Source organism: Mustela nivalis (assembly GCF_964662115.1).
Source record: "Mustela nivalis genome assembly, chromosome: 2".
In the NCBI taxonomy this organism is placed as follows: Eukaryota; Metazoa; Chordata; class Mammalia; order Carnivora; family Mustelidae; genus Mustela; species Mustela nivalis.
In genome coordinates, this window is record NC_139021.1 from 147,009,086 (window position 1) to 147,026,440 (window position 17,355).

General features: G+C 46.8%; 1 protein-coding gene across 6 annotated transcripts in view; it reads left to right on the forward strand.

Moving 5' to 3' along the window:
* Positions 1-17,355, forward strand: part of WDFY4 (WDFY family member 4) — a 273,431-nt gene that overhangs the window by 189,919 nt on the left and 66,157 nt on the right. For all 6 annotated transcript variants that reach the window (XM_082718543.1, XM_082718545.1, XM_082718547.1 and 3 more), the window contains exons 44-47: positions 1,549-1,697; positions 6,623-6,743; positions 9,199-9,284; positions 10,952-11,014. In XM_082718543.1, coding sequence (XP_082574669.1) covers positions 1,549-1,697; positions 6,623-6,743; positions 9,199-9,284; positions 10,952-11,014 — 419 coding nt within the window. The remainder of the gene's footprint in view (positions 1-1,548; positions 1,698-6,622; positions 6,744-9,198; positions 9,285-10,951; positions 11,015-17,355) is intronic.

Here is a 17,355-nt window from a genome sequence, read left to right on the forward strand (position 1 = left end):
GCCCTGACAACCAATTCCATTAGATGCACCAGTTGGAAAACTGGCATTCAAGGCCTGCTTTCCAGATTCCATCAGTGTAGTCCCAGTATTGTTCCCAACAGTGAGCAGGGGGCTTAGCTTTAATTACAGGCTCTGCCACTTACTAGGTGACTGATCTTTGGTAAGATTCTTATCTCTGTGACTTTTTTTCTTTTCCTCCCCAATAGTAAAACCTCCCATCCCTGATTGTAAGAATTATATTGGTTAGCATGTGTAAAATGTTTACAGTGGTTGTATGTTAGATAGTAAACAAACAAACAAAAAAATCAGTTCCTCGGGCGCCTGGGTGGCTCAGTGGGTTAAAACCTCTGCCTTGGGCTCAGGTCGTGATCCCAGGGTCCTGGGATCGAGCCCCGCATTGGGCTCTGCTCAGCAGGGAGCCTGCTTCCTCCTCTCTCTGCCTGTGTCTTTGCCTACTTGTGATCTCTATCTGTCAAATAAATAAATAAAAATCTTAAAAAAAAAAATCAGTTCCTCTTTTGAGTGACTGGAATTAGCACAGAATTACCCGGAGAAAATGTTGGCCTTGGCCTTACTCTTAGTTCGTTTCGGGTCCATCTAGAATTCATTGATTCCCTCACTTGTTCAGGGATTTATTCCGTGTAAACAACCACTGAGTCCTTACTTCATGCAGAAATCCAGGTCATACCAAGACACAGGTCAGGCTCCCTGGGAAGCCAGCTATGGGCCAGAGATGTGCACGAGGGACATTCCCTGGGAGTGACAGTCACAGGGTCGTGCAGAGGGAGAAGTGCAACTCTGATGCCTCAGGTGATGCCATGAGAGCTGGAGGTGTGGGGTGGGACTGGGGCACAGGGTGACTCTTCTTACCTGCAGGCACCAGTTGTTGGGTAGAGACTGCCACTAGGAAGGGCGCGTGCCCTGCAGCTGGGCTTTCTCATTAGCACCGGTGATTGTGGAAAGCTGCCACAATTTCCAGCCACTGAGAGAATGAGCTTGAGTCTGAAAGGAGGGATCTGGGGGAGCACATGCCTCCTTTGTGTACATCTGGACTAGCCATGGCCTTGCAGAGGCAGCAGGGCCAGTCTTACACTTGTGGTTCTGGACAGGCATGTTCCAGTCCTGGTGCAGCCTCTTAGCTAGCCTTCCAACAAGCTCCATCACCTGTGTCACGGAGGGATGCCTGGTACCCTGAAAAGACTCCCTGCTGTTAACTACAGAAGTTTTCTTGGTTGTGGAGGGGTTTAAAGTGAAAGGACGATGGTCAGTGTGCTCAGTACAGCCATAAACGCTCAACCCACGTGTTTTGGTAGGGTGGGGGTGGCCGTGGGTAATTCAAATAACAAGACCGTGGTTTTGGTGGAGAAGGGCCGCTGAGACTGCGATGAACAGGGCAGCTTTCAGGCAGTGGCTCCGTCCCTCGAACAAGGAGCTGCTCTCACCTCCAGACCCTCAGTGGGCGCCTGCTCGCTACCCTCATGCCCTCTGTAGGAATGATGGGCGTGCTTCACATGCACACAGACTAACTCTGGCACTGTCTCCCTCCAGGTGACACAGAAGTACTCCCTGGTGATCGTGCAGGGCCATCTGGTCTCTGAAGGGGTTCTCCTCTTCGGCCACCAGCACTTCTACATCTGCGAGAACTTCACGCTCTCTCCAGTGGGGGATGTCTACTGTACGCGCCACTGCTTATCCAAGTGAGTTCCCAACTTCTCCCGCAGACTCTTTGCAGAGCCTCGACTTCCTTCACGGCCACCGCTACTCCTACCCCTCCCACCTTGGTGTTATTGTGGGCTTTGCTTTGGGCCTGAAACTGAACCATGAGAAAAAGCAGAAGAACCTTAAGACATGGGCATCCCTAACCGTGGTTTCCCAAAGCTAAAATCCGGCATGGGTAACAAGGAGGCAGCTCCTCATGCTTCATGAGACACAGAATGCATGAGGGGGATACAAGACTAGGGGGCTCTGTTCTTAGGTGGTTTGGGTAACTGGAGCCAGTCCCACCAGCTTCTTCATTCAGCAGCTTGCTGACTGGCTACGCTGCAGGAAGCACCACACTCTTCCCCTCATGCTGAATGAGGTACATGAGGGCACATGGCAGCACAAGCAGGTGCTTTTGGAAAGACTTTGGAGCACACTGTTTTCATGGGACAGAATATATGTCATGGGAGGACTCTTCTGGGCTCACAGTTGATGAAATGAGGCTAGTGTCCTGAGCGAGAGCCCCTGGAAGACATGGGCTGAGATCTGGGTTTGGAGGGATGGATGAGATTTGGGTAGAAATTCAGAGTCATTTTTTTTTTTACACCAACTAGTACCAGAAGTCTTTGGCAGGAAATTCAGAGGTTCTTCTTCTTCTTCTTCTCCTTCTCCTTCTTCTTCTTCTTCCTTCTTTTTTTTCCCCGCCAGAGGTTCTTCATATATATATATATATATATATATATATATATATATATATATATATATTTTCAGTGTAACAGTATTCATTATTTTTGCACCACACCCAGTGCTTCATGCAATATGTGCCCTCCCAATACCCAAGTATAATTGTTCTATTGGGTTCAGGTGGCTCTCACTGATTACTGATTAATCTTCTTGTGTTTATAAAATACAACCACCCAAAATCCAAGTGACTGTGTTCACACCTTTGCTAGGACTTCAGTGGTCAGGTCATGTGCTTCCTGGATCATCTTGATTTTTCTGACTAGCAAAGGTTCACATGATGACAAGAGAACCTCTTAACCCAGTGGTCCTCAAACTAATATCAAGTCACCTTGAGGGCTAGTTAAAAGAGACTTCTGGGACTCACCTTCATCTCCATTGCTAGTTTAGTGGGTTCATTGTAGGGCCAGAAATTTTAACAAGTTCTCAGCTGTCGCTGATGCTACTGGTCTGGGACCACATTTTGGGGACCCCATTTTGAGAACCACTGTAACTTCTAACCTGCCAATAACTAAGAATTTCAATGCCTTGTTGTCATATCACTTCCAGCCTATGGCAGGAAGCAAGAATTTAAGAAGTGCAGAAGAAGAGTATGTCAGCTCACTCTCCCTTGATTAAGATTTGCTCTAAAATGCTTGGCCTTTTTTTTTTCCATGCTAATTTCCATCTTTTATTCATACCAAATATTCACCCATTGCTGTGGGTCTTCTGTGCTCTTCCAAGGCAGGAGGAGCCTAATTAATACTTGGCATGTGCATCCCATCTTATTGCTCATGTTTTATTGATACTGATCAATATGGACGATGGGTCTGCAGACTTGCCTTTCTGAGAGCCGATGAAAGCTTTCTACTCTTACCTCTGTGCATGGAATGCCCGTGTAATGACTTATAGAATCCATTGCTTCACTCTCCACCTCTGGTTTAAATTGAGTTAGTGTTAGATAAGATCTTATTGATTAGGTAAATTGTGTTTATGAGGAGCATCTAATCCTGATCAAACTGACTATCTCTGCACTTTTACTCGAAGCCCTGTTGTCAGGCTGTATGGACCCACTTGATTTGCAGTGACAAAGGAGACCTCCCATGTGTGGAAATGTGCTTCTCTGGAAAGTGAGTAGGAGTAAAGTGAGAACAAATGACTACCCTGGAGTGTCATTTGGGAATTGCTTAGGTGATTTTAGTCACCGGTCCTCAGAGAAGTATTTGTTAATCAGACAGTGCTTTCTAGCTGAGGTCTTGTCTGCTGCCCTAAGAAACTGCCAGCTCTCATGGAGATGTGGTTCTCAGAGACTGGCTATTAGATCATGTCAGATCAATGAGGATTAAGTCTTATTTTGACCACGGAGACTAAGGAAGATACATAAATAAGCCAGTTAAAAATAAAGCTAACACAACCCTGAAATGTCTCTCTAAAAGACTGCCATCAAATTGAGTAGAGTTGAGCACTAGACCTTGAAAGAGGCTCTCTGATGCACCATAAAAATATCCCAAATAGAACTCAGGAACAGTGCAATCCTCCAGCATTGATTGCACTTGTGTGCTTTGGAACTTTCCTCAGAAAGTAAGAACTTTTCCAGAAGGTTTATTTTGCCTTCAGTAAGATCGCCTGTTGCTTGAATAGAATGACTATACTTGTTTCCTAAGGCTGGATAACAAAGTGCCAAAACCTGAGTGGCTGAAGAAAAAAAACAAATTTATTTTCTCCCAGTTTGGGAGACTAAAGTCCAAAATCAAGGTGTTGGCAGGGCCGTGGTTTCTCCACAGCTCTAGGGGAAGATCCTTCCCGGCTCCTTCTAGCCTCTGGTGTGTCCCTGTAGCCCTCAGCCTTTCATGCCTTGCAGATCCATCACTCCAGTCATGGCCACCTTCTCTCTGTGTGTCTTCACAAGATCTTCCCCCTGGGGGTGTGTCTATGTCCAAATTTCCCTTTTATTTAAGGATGCCAGTCCTATTGCATTAGAACCAAGTACCCTATTTCTTTAAAAAAAAAAAAAAGTCACATTCTGATGTACTGGGGGTTTAGGACTTCAACAAATCCTTCTTGGAGGACACTACTCTATCCAAAATAGTGTCAAGCAAGCTCACATGATACAAAATTGGATTCATTTTGTGGGAATCCAAGCCATCTAGCTGGTATTTTGTGATAGGGTGCTTATAATCAGATATTTTCTCCATATCAGTCAGCAGTTCTGAAGCATCATTGCTCCATTTAATTTGATTCAATAAATCCTGACTGGACATCTGTACTGTGCCAGGCACTGTGGTAGACTCCATAGACATAAAGAGGTAAATCAGGTGTGGGCTGAGTCTGGTAAAAAGTTTGTGATCTAGTGGCTGATTCTGGATTAAAATTACAGATATAAATTCTGACAACAATTGGATAACCTCAAAAATAATTTTAAATATTTTAATCTGATATCCCCACTTTGACTTTCAAAGATCAGGTCAACCAATATGATTATCACTTAGTTTAATGTGGTTTCCCTAGTTAAGAATATTAAAAATTATACTATGCCCACTCTGGAAGACTTGCATATGTCATGAGAGCCGTCAAGTAAAAGAGCTGTTAGCACCATCCTATAGCCACAGCTCTACCTAAAGAAGAATATAAATCAGTTTCTCCTTTCTGTTCATTGACCTTACGTGCTTGAATTCTGACTTAATGTGCAGAACACATTGAATACAGCGTTGGCCAAGAGACCCAGTCACAGCTGTGTCCGACTAATGCTACATTAAGACAGAACTCCACTTTGGACTTACATCAGTGAACTTAATAATGTTTTTTACAGTTTTATCTTCCTGAGCATTTGGGTCTCTCTGAGCATTCCTGCCCAGTATGATTATTCCATCCCTGCAAGTAGGAGAAAAATGAATGCATTTCCTCCTAAAAGCTCCTGCCTAAAAGCATTTTCCAGAAAATTCTTCCTCATGTCACCAGTGTCTCTGAACCCATGTTGGGTCATGGGATCAGTCAGCAAAGAGTCTGCTGACATGAGGGAGCTCACGGGGAGAGCTCTGTAAAAGCCAGCAGGCCTTTCTGCCTCAGAGGAGAAAAAGTGTTAGTGAATGAGCTTGGATTTTAGAGTCTGAGGACCTGAGTTTGAATCCAGTTCCACATGACCTTGGAAAAGTCACTTCTTCTCTTCGCTGACCTGGGTGACAGACCTATGTCTCTGTCACCATGTCATGTCCCATGTCTAGTGGCCAGTTCTGCAGGCCGGGTGAGGAAGGCCCCCTTGGAACTGGGGTGGGGAGGAGACAGGATGCCAGCTTCTTGCCTGTTCCTGCTACCTTGTGCGGGCACAGGGGCTCTCCCGGCTCTTGGCTCCTTGGATCTGTGGTTGATATGAGGCTGAGGTGACCCAGTGTGGCAGTGGGGGAGGGTCTCCAGTTCTCAAGTCCTGAAAGGGCATTTGATCCGAGCTTTTGCAGCCATGTACAATTTAAATTTGCTACATCACTCCGAAGCAAGTCTGTAACTGAAATCAGTCTTGTTAAGTCCCCGCTCATGGGTGGTGAAAAGCTTGATCTGGTTCCCTAAAGGTGTTTCCATTACTCCCAGTGCACGAACTGTCCTCTTTGGGGTGAATCTGAGCCCAGTTCATGATGCTCCCTTTCTCCCCTCTCCCTTTCTTCCGAGGGGGAGTCATTCTGCCCTCTGAGAGAGCTCCTGGCTCGGGGCCAGTGCTGTGGGGGCCACGGCCGATGCTGTGGCCAGTGTCCTTCAGCCCACCGCACATGTCTCTGGGGCTCAGGGGTGGCTGGGCCACCCCAGGCCCCACACTGCTGAAGCCACCCTGAACACAGGCTTTTTAGGGAGGCTCTTCATCTTTCTGTCCTTGCCTTCTGGCCTGACATTTCTCCATGTGTAATGGGGTCTTTTACTCTTTCCCCTCTTTGACCCATGTGTGACCCATGTGCCCAGAGAAACTTCTTACACTCATGCCCCACCTTGTGCCACTGTCTGCCCTGGAGGCTTTCCCCACGTCTGATGATACTATGCGGCACCTGCTCCGGGGTAGGCTGACAGAGGCAAGGGGCCCGCAGGGCTGGCCCCCCCTAGCTGGCAGTGATGGCAGCTCTCCACCCACGGTGTCTCCAGAACCACGGTGGGGCTGTGGGGCAGGAGGGGAACAAGCCCTCCACATGCCCTCTCACTGCTTATCCTGTTTCCTTTCCAGCATCAGTGATCCATTCATCTTCAACATGTGCAGCAAAGACAGGTCCTCCGACCATTACTCATGCCAGAGTCACAGCTACGGGGATCTCCGGGAGCTCCGGCAGGCTCGCTTCCTGCTGCAGGTACACCCCGGGGAGGGGTCAGGAGGGGCACCAGCTTCTCATGGCATGGGTGGTCCAGGTGCCAGTGAGGCCCCATCGGACTGTGAGGGACAAACTCTGTGACCCCTTTTACACCTGTGTAGAGCCCAGGTATGCGAATGTGGCCTGAAGTCCTGCTTGGCAGGTTTGATGTCTGCTGTACTCACTCCCTGCTTCACAGCTCCCTGCTATTTGGCTGCTGGAACCTTCTCTCTCTTGCTGCATCATTTAGAACCCAGCCTCTTTGCTTTATTTTCCCCTTGACGTGCTCCAGAGTGGCCTTGGAGATTCTAGAATACAGGACAGGGCACCTCCACAGCCTCACGGCAGAGCGGATAACTAGAGAGTCCAGGGTCAGCCTACCTGTCTCAGGGTGCGGACCACCTCCATTGACCTCCGCCCCTGTCCTTTGCCCTACCCATGGCCAAACCCAAACTCCAAACACCTGGGCATTACTTGGGCCAAGTGGTTTAGAGATCTCCTAACTGTCCCCTCCAACCAGGCTCCCAGGGCTTCACCCAGTGCCTCCAAGGGCTCACTAGGGGCTAGAGGAGCCCATTCTTCAGAGGCAAGGATCTGCCACCAGCTAGGCACAACCGGAGGCTTCTCACTTGAGTTGCAAGGGGAGGAGCCCCTGCTGGCCTCAGACACCCCTGGCCTCCCCCAGCCCAGCCTGACTGGTAATGAAGCTGCGTGTGTGTCCAGAGGCCTCCCAGGCGCAGGCAGAGGAAGAGATGAGAGACCACGCTTGGAGTGGGGAGGGGCCCCAAGCTCTCTTCTACCCTTTCTGTAAGGTCTCTGCTCCGCTAAGGCCAACAGGGGGACAGGGTTTGGCCCTAATCAACCTGGCCATAAGAGTGTTTTTTTGGTAAATGTCTTTGGATCTATAATTCATCATGGAATCCTCCTCCTCCTGGGGGGCCTCCTTATAATTTTCTGACACTGAAGCTCAGGAAGGCCTTTTAGGCAGGCTTATTCTAGAAAGGATCCACAAGCTGCTGGAGTCCAACCAGCCCTCTTCCTCCCTCTCCACTGATTTTGTCCACAGAGTGTTGGTTCTCATCTTGCCTGACCTTAGTGAGCTTTTTTGTAAGGACAGTGAGTGAGAAGGGGACCGCTGGAGGAAGCTCTGCCCCGAGGGTTCTGGGCAGTGTGGTCAGCATGGGCCTCGCCCTGACCGTAGCAACGACGTCTTGAGTCTTCCAGCATTACATGGATAGCGCTCAGCACATGTTTTGGCACTTCTAAATACTCAAAATTATTATTTTATGACTATGCCTACCTTATAGGTTATATATAGTAATACATAGGTATCAGCAAGTGAGTTTCTTCCCCCTAGTGCCCCTCAGTAAACAGTGATGGTTTCCAGATGTTTGGTTATTGGCCTGACAGTAGTGGAAGGGAGAAATGGGAGGGCGTGTGAGCATTGGGTGTGGGATTTGGGGGCAGGAAGAGCTTTGTGAGCAAGACCCCCATTTCTCTTAGGTTCTCCCAGGAGAAAGTCAGATCTTGGCGACTCAGGGTTGCCAGGAGAAGCCGTTACGTCTTCCTTGATCATCTGTTTTGCACAGTGCTTAGATTTCTAGTTGCAGAAAATACCCAAAGCTCCTATGTGCACCCCCAGCCGGAGGGGGTTGCATTATCATCACAGACACTTTCCTCTGCTCAAGAGTTTGGTGAACAGGACTTTGAAAGCTCCCTTCCAGCCATGCGGAAGCGGGTGACTCTGATGTAGCAACCCCCCTGGGCCTCTGTGCCCAGGCCTCACCCCTGCCTCCAGCCCTGGGAATTTTCTCCCGGACCCCATCTCATCTCTGAGCCTCATTCTCCATGCAGGCTCTCTCTGTGGCTGTTCCAAATATGCTATTTACACAGCTTGGAATAAAAGGAAGGGAGACAGGGAGGGAGGAGAGAAAGGAAAAAGAGAGTACATAGAGTTCATTTCGACATTAACAAAATACCCTTGCTAGGTCAACAAGACCACAACAGATTGACTCGCAAAATGAGCTGGACAAAGCACCCTGTGCCTGCAGGTCTGTGGGTCCGCTGCCCAGCTTGTGAGCTGTACATGCCCCACAGCCAGTTCCCCTAATGTTTCTGATAGGGTGACTCTCTGGTTCAGGAAACCAAACTTGTGACCTGGAAGTGAAAGTGTCTGAAGGTATCGCTGGACCCTTTCCTCCCTGTCTATTCCTGGCTTATCCTGGGAGTGGGGCTCTTGCTTTCTGTTCAGTTGAAGGAAGTCTGAGCCCCCCTGCCCTCCTACTCATTCTGAGGGGACTCCCCTCGTCACCGTCACCCAGGAGGTTAGAAGAACCAACCAGGAAGGGTTGTCTGACACAGAGAACCAAATGACCCCTGGTTAGAGACTCTGTGGCCTGGTGTCCCCTCTGTTCCAGGCAAGTTCAGCAGCACTGAAAGAGGTTTCTCTTTATAGGACATCGCTCTGGAACTCTTTTTCCAAAATGGATATTCCAAATTTCTTGTCTTTCACAACAATGATCGGAATATGGTCTTCAAAAGGTAAGGGTTTAAAAATCCTCCTCTAAGAAAATTGATCACGAACTGATTGCAGAGCAGAGCAGACATGGCTCTGTTCTGTTCTCAGGAGCACTGTTTGCAACCCACAGCAAGCAGGATTTAGGTCAGACACAGGAAGGACTTACTGACCTACAGAGCTATTAAACCATGGAACCAAGTACAGAAAAAGCAGCAGAAGTACCTTCCCCAAATCCTGGGATACAGGCTCCATTTCACGGACTAAAGTAGTTTAGGGCCGTAAGGACTAAAGAGGGAAGAACATGTGCAGACACAACACATTTAAGAAGCTCGCTGTTTAATGGGCCTTCCAGAATCTTCTGGCTTTGTTTTTTTAATTTTCCAAATAATTTTTCTGGCTTAATTTTTCTTTTTGATCCCAGTTGCCAATTTTAGCTGCTCCAATTTCGTATTTCACTGGAAAGAATTCCAAACAACTGATTTCCCACTTTTTCATGGAACATCTTTTTTTCTTAAAGAGAGAAGCCTGCTGTTTTAGTTAAACTTCTTTCTTTCTCCAAATAGATGAATCAGTCTAAGAAGTTTAAGCTGGGGTTTAAATGTTTTGAGACTAATGGTTATTTTTTTTGGCACTATTAAAGTTATAGACAGACTGATTTGTGGAGCATCTAGAAGGGCCAGAAAGAAAAGGAGGTTCCTAGCCATCGACAGAAAACACAGAAGGCAGCAGATGGACAGAAGGGGTGGTCAGCTTCACTTGGGGCTAGAAGTTCTGAGGTGATTTGTGACATCCCTCATTTTGAGCTCAGAAGTTCTGGCCCTGCCTTCCTACTGGCCCTGGCCAGTAGCTGGCACGAGGACCAGCTGCTGGGACCAAAGGGCAGGGCCAGTGTGAAGATGACTCCCGCAGAGAGGCTGTTGCCCCAGCTCTGGGCACATCTCCATTGCCTGTGGGCCGTCCTCTGAGGTGCTTCCAAGGAGGGCTGTTATATGGCCTCCTAAAGCTTTCTTCAAGTTCTATTTTAGACCAAACCGAAGAAGTACACAGGCAATGTGGAACCTCACGTCCATTTCCCCCTGTGATTTCTGTGTGTTAAACACAGTTTTTTCATAGTTAATCTAGATGTTTTATTTTTTTAAAGATCTTATTTATGTATTTATTTGATAGGGAGAAAGAGATCACGAGTAGGCAGAGAGGAGGCAGAGAGAGAAGGGAAAGCAGGCTTCCTGCTGAGCAGAGACCCTGATGCAGGGCTCGATCTCGGGACCCTGGGATCATGACCCGAGACATAAGCAGAGGCTTAAACCACTGAGCCACCCAGGTGCCCCTAGAAGTTTTATACATCCTTGGCTCAGGCAGTGAATGTTGGCCAAACCATACCTAACCCTGCCTCAAGGAGCCTTAAATTAGGTGGCATTTTCAGTGGTTGCTGAAATTGGCAACAGAATTGTCGAATGCCTGGCCCAGCCTGCCAACATGCAGATTGTTTTATTGTTACCATTTTATTAAGGCTGGAGTATATAATGACAGCATGTCTCAGAGGTACACCCCGGTCTGGAGTTCATGACCTGGGGGACAGATTAGGGTGTGGGGGGCAAGTATGTACCCTCCCTCTGGACTGGCACCAGAAATGTCTCCTGGTGGTAGAAGACTCTTGACTGCTGCTGATGATCCTTTCCTTTTTGCTTAGCTTCTGCTCTTTCCAGCCCACCTTGAAGGGGAAAGGCATCACAGAGGACCCCCTCAATCTAAGGTAAGAGCACACAGGCAGGTGTCAAGCCATGCTCTCTGGACATGGCACTGGCCTTGCTTCAGTTGCTTTCATTTGTCTGATCCTACGGTGAAGAAGTCATGCAAAGAGCACATCTATCTACCTTCCCCTTCGTTTTGCTGTCTCCCATCCTCATCCTCTCAACCCTCTTCCTGGAGCTGCTTCTGTCAATTAAACCTCTATAAAGGGAGCTTGAAATTCCATGGGCTCCATGACTCTTTTAGACCAAAATGCAAGAAGCAGCCCTCTGTCCTTGGTGGGCAGGGCAGGCTGCCTGGTGTGGTGTTCATGCAGGCCCAGCCTTGGTGTCAGGACCCTGGGTAGGGGCTGGGAGCTGTTCCAGCTCTGTCCTTCCTTTGTGGGTGGAATGGGTGTCAGATATTAACTTACGAATCTGTGATATGGAGCACCTTGCCAGGGAGTGACATGCTTCTAGCCTCCTCCTACGGCCTCCTTTAACAAGTACCTGGTTCTCTGGATGGCTCATTTGGGATTGGTAGTGCTTTTATTTCAGTTAGCAATGAAATGAGAAGAAGAGATGGTGGCTGGTTTTTTCTCTGGGAGTTTATGTTGAGAGGGGTGTCCCCAGGAGATTCAAAGTATTTATAATAAAAAAATATATATTTTATGATTGTGCAACAGGTACCTCCAAGTCATTCATGGCAATTTATTAATAACGTGTTGCTTGTGGTGGTTGCTGCTTGACAGAGCAGCAAGTGGCCAGCATCTTCCCTGTCCTCACTGTGTGTGCATTTCCTTGAAGAAGGTAGAAGGAGGCAATGTCAATGAGTGAAATACAAAGTATATTAGATAATCAGTATAAAAAACAATGTAGTTAGAGGCATGGATTGAAATCTTAGGGTGGTAAGGGAAACCCTCACCCAGAAAGCAATATTTGGATTCAGCTGTGAACAAAGTGGGGAAGCAAGTTTGCAGATCACCGGGGGAAGAGCATTTCAGGCTGAGGGAAGAGCAAAGGAAAGGCCATGGGTGGGGGTGGGGAGCACAGTGGGCTCAGCTGAGGCCAGCGTGCTTGAGGTGCAGAGAAGAGACGGGAGAGAGGGAGCAGGGGCTGATTCATGTAAGCCTCGGGGCTCCTGGTGATACCATTGGGTTTTACTCTGAATAAGTGGGCAGTATTGAAGGAATGCTGGGACCTAACTTATAAAAGAATCACCCTAGCTTCTGTCAAGGATAAGTATAGTAGGTCAAAGGCAGAAGTGGGAATCCACTTAGGAGGCTTTGGCAATAATGCAGCTGAGAGATGGTGATGGCTTGGATCGAGGTTGTGGGGGCACAAAGACGGCATGATGTGCTCTGTTTATGGACACATTTTGAAGCCATGTCTGCTGGGATTTGTTGGGAAATTAAGTGTGGGGTGTGTGTGTGTGTGTGTGTGTGTGTGTGAGAGAGAGAGAGAGAGATAGAGCACTTAAAGATAAGACCAAGTATTTAGGCTTGAACAAGTAGAAAATAGGATGGAAAGACTACAGGAAGAACTACTTCAGGGTGTGGTGGATAGCAGGAGCTCAGTCTGGGACATGGTAACTTTGAGATGCCTGACGTCAAGGTGGAGGTATCATGTAGAGTTTAAGGGAGAGGTCCAAGTGAGATAGAAACTTGGAATAGTATTTAAGGCCTTGAACCTGGCTAAGATCACCAAGAGGAAGAGCCCACATGGAAAAGAGGTCTAAGGATTGCGCCTTGGAACATGCCAACCTTTAGAAGTTAAGGACGTAGAAAGGAGCCAGCTGGAGAAATGGAGATGTTATAGCCAGGGAGATAGGAGAGACTGCAGGTGTGGGAGACGTCCTTTAAGCCAAATCAAGTGTTCAAGGAGGGAATGGTCAACCTTGTTGGTGATCAGATATTATTGGTAGGCCAAATAAGAGAGGAACTAAGAAATGACCAATAAATTTCTCAACAGGGGGTTATTAGTGACCTTCAAAGATCAGTTGGAGTAGCTGCCAGCAGAAGCTGCCTGTTGTACCAGAAGATGACCCTTTAGTTGGTAGATTGTGGGAAGTCCAGGGCATACCAGGGGATGGTCCAGGAGGCCCAGGCAGCACTGGGCTGCTAGAAGAGGGGTAACCATTTACAGGTGGGAATGGACGTGTTTCAGTAGTTCAACACTTCCAATTGTGCGTATCAGCCCTGGTGACCTCATGTTATTTATGTTTCATGTAAACTTTAATGTCCATACTTGGATTTCTCTGCAACATTTCAGTTCAAGTATGTAAAGCCACTTCATACTAAATGAAGCAAAAAAGCAGATTCATCACCTCACATACCTGAAGACCAGCAAAGGTCTGGCTCCAGGCATGTTAGGATCTCTGGGCCCAATAAACCCCAGCACACTGTAGGTGTACACCTCCCAGCGAGGGTTTCCTTTGAGTTGACTCCATTCTTGGCAGGCTGTCCAAGCATAATGGCATCAATGTCCCCAATAGCTCTAGTCAATGACTTGGGAATTCTACCACAGGAGGAATGCTCTATCCTAGTAATTTCAGAAAAATCCCCAAAATGATTTTCATCTGTCAAAGTTAGGTTAGTGCCCATCCCAGAACTTATCAGGAGTTTTCGTAGGCCAGATCAGTGTCATGCACCCACCCACCTTCTAGAAGTGGGATCAGTCTCACCCAACAACATAGACCATACTGACAGGGTCATGGTTCCCCAAGATCATCAAGGCTCTGTTATCATAAGAGGGCTGAATACTGAGGGATCAACAAAAGCAGATAGCCAGCCACTACTCCATGTGGAGAGCTCTCCCAGGTACCACCAAACTCATGAGCTGGACACTATTTCCTCTCTCCCTGGAATTTTTCTCTCTTTGCATCAACTTTGACATGCCACTTTGCTGAACCCCATTTGTCTCTGCAGATCCCTTCTTTCTTATAAATGATGCCTGTGCTGTCACTCAGTGGGCATCCATCTGCCCGACAGCTATGAGCCTCACTCTGTCCATTCCTATACTGTTGCTCTCAGAGTCTTCAAGATGCCTTGCCCTGACAATGCATACTTATGTCTGCACAGGTAAGCTTCTGAAATTCTGTCCCAGATGGAGGGGGAGAAGACAAGGGAGCTTCAGAGGGAAGAATACATAAGACGAGCTAACAAAAATGACCACAAAGTGTCAGGAGAATTCCTGACCCGGGGATGAGTCAAAGATGTAGAAATTACTTCTCATTCATTCATAGGGATGACTCTAGACACCAGCCTGTGTACTACCTTGTCCCTGTGAGATACCTGGGCACTGTGCTGGTCTTATTTACATTTTATTTATTTTTTGCACGATGGCTATCTGGGCCCATTAATGCAGGATCTTCTGGGGCCATTCTGTGCCTGCCTGGCACAGCCCTAGCACAGCTCCAACCATGGAGGCCCTTGGGAAATATAAAATGGGAAATTTCTGGAGGCAATTGGGAACAACACATAGTATATCAGAGAAAGGCTTATCAAAGCTCATGTAAGACGAGCTTTGACAAAATGAGGAAGTCCCAGTGGGAGCACTGGTCCTAGGCTCTGGGACTACCCAAGCAGCTGGGGACATGGTGAGACTGTTGTAACAACCAGCAGTGGACTTGGAAATCAAATCAATTTTGGCTCATAGTAGGTGCTCAATAAATACTGTAATTTCTTTGCTTAGCTTTAGCATCACCTGCTGTATTTGTAGGGTGTATATGGACCAATTGATTAAAAACGAGGTCTGTGCTCTCAGACCTCGTACATCCTTCCTCTCCAGCTCTTCTCCCACCAGCCACACTGGACTTTCAGGAGTTTCAGAGAGGGAAGGCAACAGTGGCCCCCAGCCTTCGGAGGGCTTGGCTGGCCATTACCCCATGCGTAGAGCAAACTTGATTATTTTCCATTTGTATTACTAAGGGCAAGGCCCAATCCACACAGTGGGTCTTGAAAAATACCCACCTTCTTTTAGGACATTCTAGGAAACAGGAGTTTCTCTTCTTTGACAGAAGTGTGCAGTTTCATTCTGAGAGCTTTCAACTAGCCCAAAAGTCTTGGCCTGTGCTATAGGTTTTTATATCTTCAACTTCCAGCTTTTGAGAACCGATTTGGTCCCTCTGCAGATGATCCCCTCCTATAAGGGGGTACCAGAGTTTTGCCTAGAATTCCCATGGAGACAATGGCTGTCTCCATAACTGAATTCCAGGAAAGGCCAGTGGGGCTGAATCCAAAGTAGGAAATACTTGCAAAGCCTGGATGAACCTGGGTTCTGTAATCCATGCATGTCTTCCCATAGAACAAGACTAGAACATTCTGATGAAAGCATGGTAGCTTGATCAGATATTCATAGGAGGCAAGATTCTGCAAGCCTCCAGGGGTTTCTCATAGAAAGCCAGCTAGACACTTCACTGGCTAAGTGTCTGGCAGCCAGAAAGCCCCACAGACAGGCTCTGCTGAGATCTGAGGAGGACTGGCTGGAGGAATAGAAAGTACAGTTGAAGTGACGGGGAAGGTCAGCTTGTTGAGGATGCATCCATATACTCACAGTCCTCTGCATCCTCCACAGAGGGTGGCAAACAGCTATGAACTTAAATGCAGGGCACGGTGATCATTTTAAAATGACCCCCAAATTCTTTTTTTTTAAAAAGGTTTTATTTATTTGACAGACAAAGATCACAAGTAGGCAGAGAGGCAGGCGGTGGGGGCGGGGGGGGAGCGGGGCTCCATCCCAGGACCCTGAGATCATGACCTGAGCCAAAGTCAGAGGCTTTAACCACTGAGCCACCCAGGTGCTCCCCAAAATTCCTTTAAAGGAGAAGAAAATAGATGTGATCAGGTACCTGAGTGATCTATTTACCTAACTCTCCTGAAACTAAGAAAAAAAGATAAAATTGTTCTGGATTATATCATTTTCCAGTGACAGAAAACAGGAAATAGGGGGTTTTGTGAACTTTTCTTTTTCCTGGAAAATACTTTTTCTTGGCACTGAATATCAAATTTGTCCTTGTCTAAAGGGTAGTGGGTACCAAAGAAGGCAGTTCCCTTTTTACAAGATGAGAAAAAAGAGCGTTGCCGAATATAATCTATATTGATGTTCTGAAAAAATAGGGCCCTACCATTTGGACTGACTTCTGTGCAGATGTTTCTTTGGGATGCCAGCAGTTTATACTGGCTGGCCGGTGGTCTCAGTTCGTACTGAACCCAGAGTTTAGAAAACTCAGGGAAACACAAAGCTGGGATGCCTATCTTGTTCTTCTTGACATCTCTGTTATACACAGCCCACAATTTTGTTTTTAAATTTTTTATTTAAATCCAATTTAGTTAACATTTAGTGTATTATTAAATTTCAGGAGTTTAGTTATTCATCAGTTGCATATAACACCCAGTGCTCATTATATCATGTGCCCTCCTTAATGTCCATCACCTAGTTACCCCATTCCCCCCCACCACCTCCCCTCCAGCCACCCTGTTTGTTTCCGAGAGTTGATTCTCTTCTAGTTTGTCTCCCTCTCAATTTTCATCTTACTTTATTTTTCCTTCCCTTCCCTATGTTTGTCTGTTTTATTTCTTAAATTCCACATATGAGTGAAATCATATGGTATTTGTCTTCCTCTGACTGACTTACTTCACTTAGCATAATATCCTCTGGTCCCATCCACATCATTGCAAATGGCAAGATTTCATTCTCTGCTATGGCTGAGTAATAGTCATATATATATATATATATTATATAAAATATCTTTATCCATTCATCTGTTGGCAGACATCTGGACTCTCTTCATATTTTGGCTATTGTGGACCTTGATGCTATAAACATTGAGGAGCATGTGCCTCTTTGAATCACTATGTTTGTATCATTTGGATAAATACCTGGTAACACACACACACACACACACACACACACCTTCAGAGGGGCCAGAGGCATCCTTCCATCCTTCCCTAGCCCTGGTCTCTGAAATGCTCCCTGTATCATCAAAGCTAAGTGGCCCTGGGCTAGAATAGAGTAGATTGTTAGGTGTGAAGCAGAGCTTATATGTGGGACCTGATTGTATCTGGGTATTTGTAGTTTCTGAAATGTTCTCTCAATTGTATAGCTTACTTAAATGTAACATTTAAAAGGAAATGCATTTTCTTTTTTGGCACAAAGTTCTACAGTTGAGTGTTGTCAGAGTTTTCTTTATAGATCTTCATTGAAAAATAATGAAAGACAAAGAGCTTAGAAAACCAACCATAAGAAGCTATAAATTCCCGTTAGATGATGACCTTGCAGGACGATGAGTCACACCCTCAGAAGCACCCACAGTGTGGAGGCTGAAATTCAAGTGTCTCTCCTCCTCATGACCGCTCCTTCAGTCCTG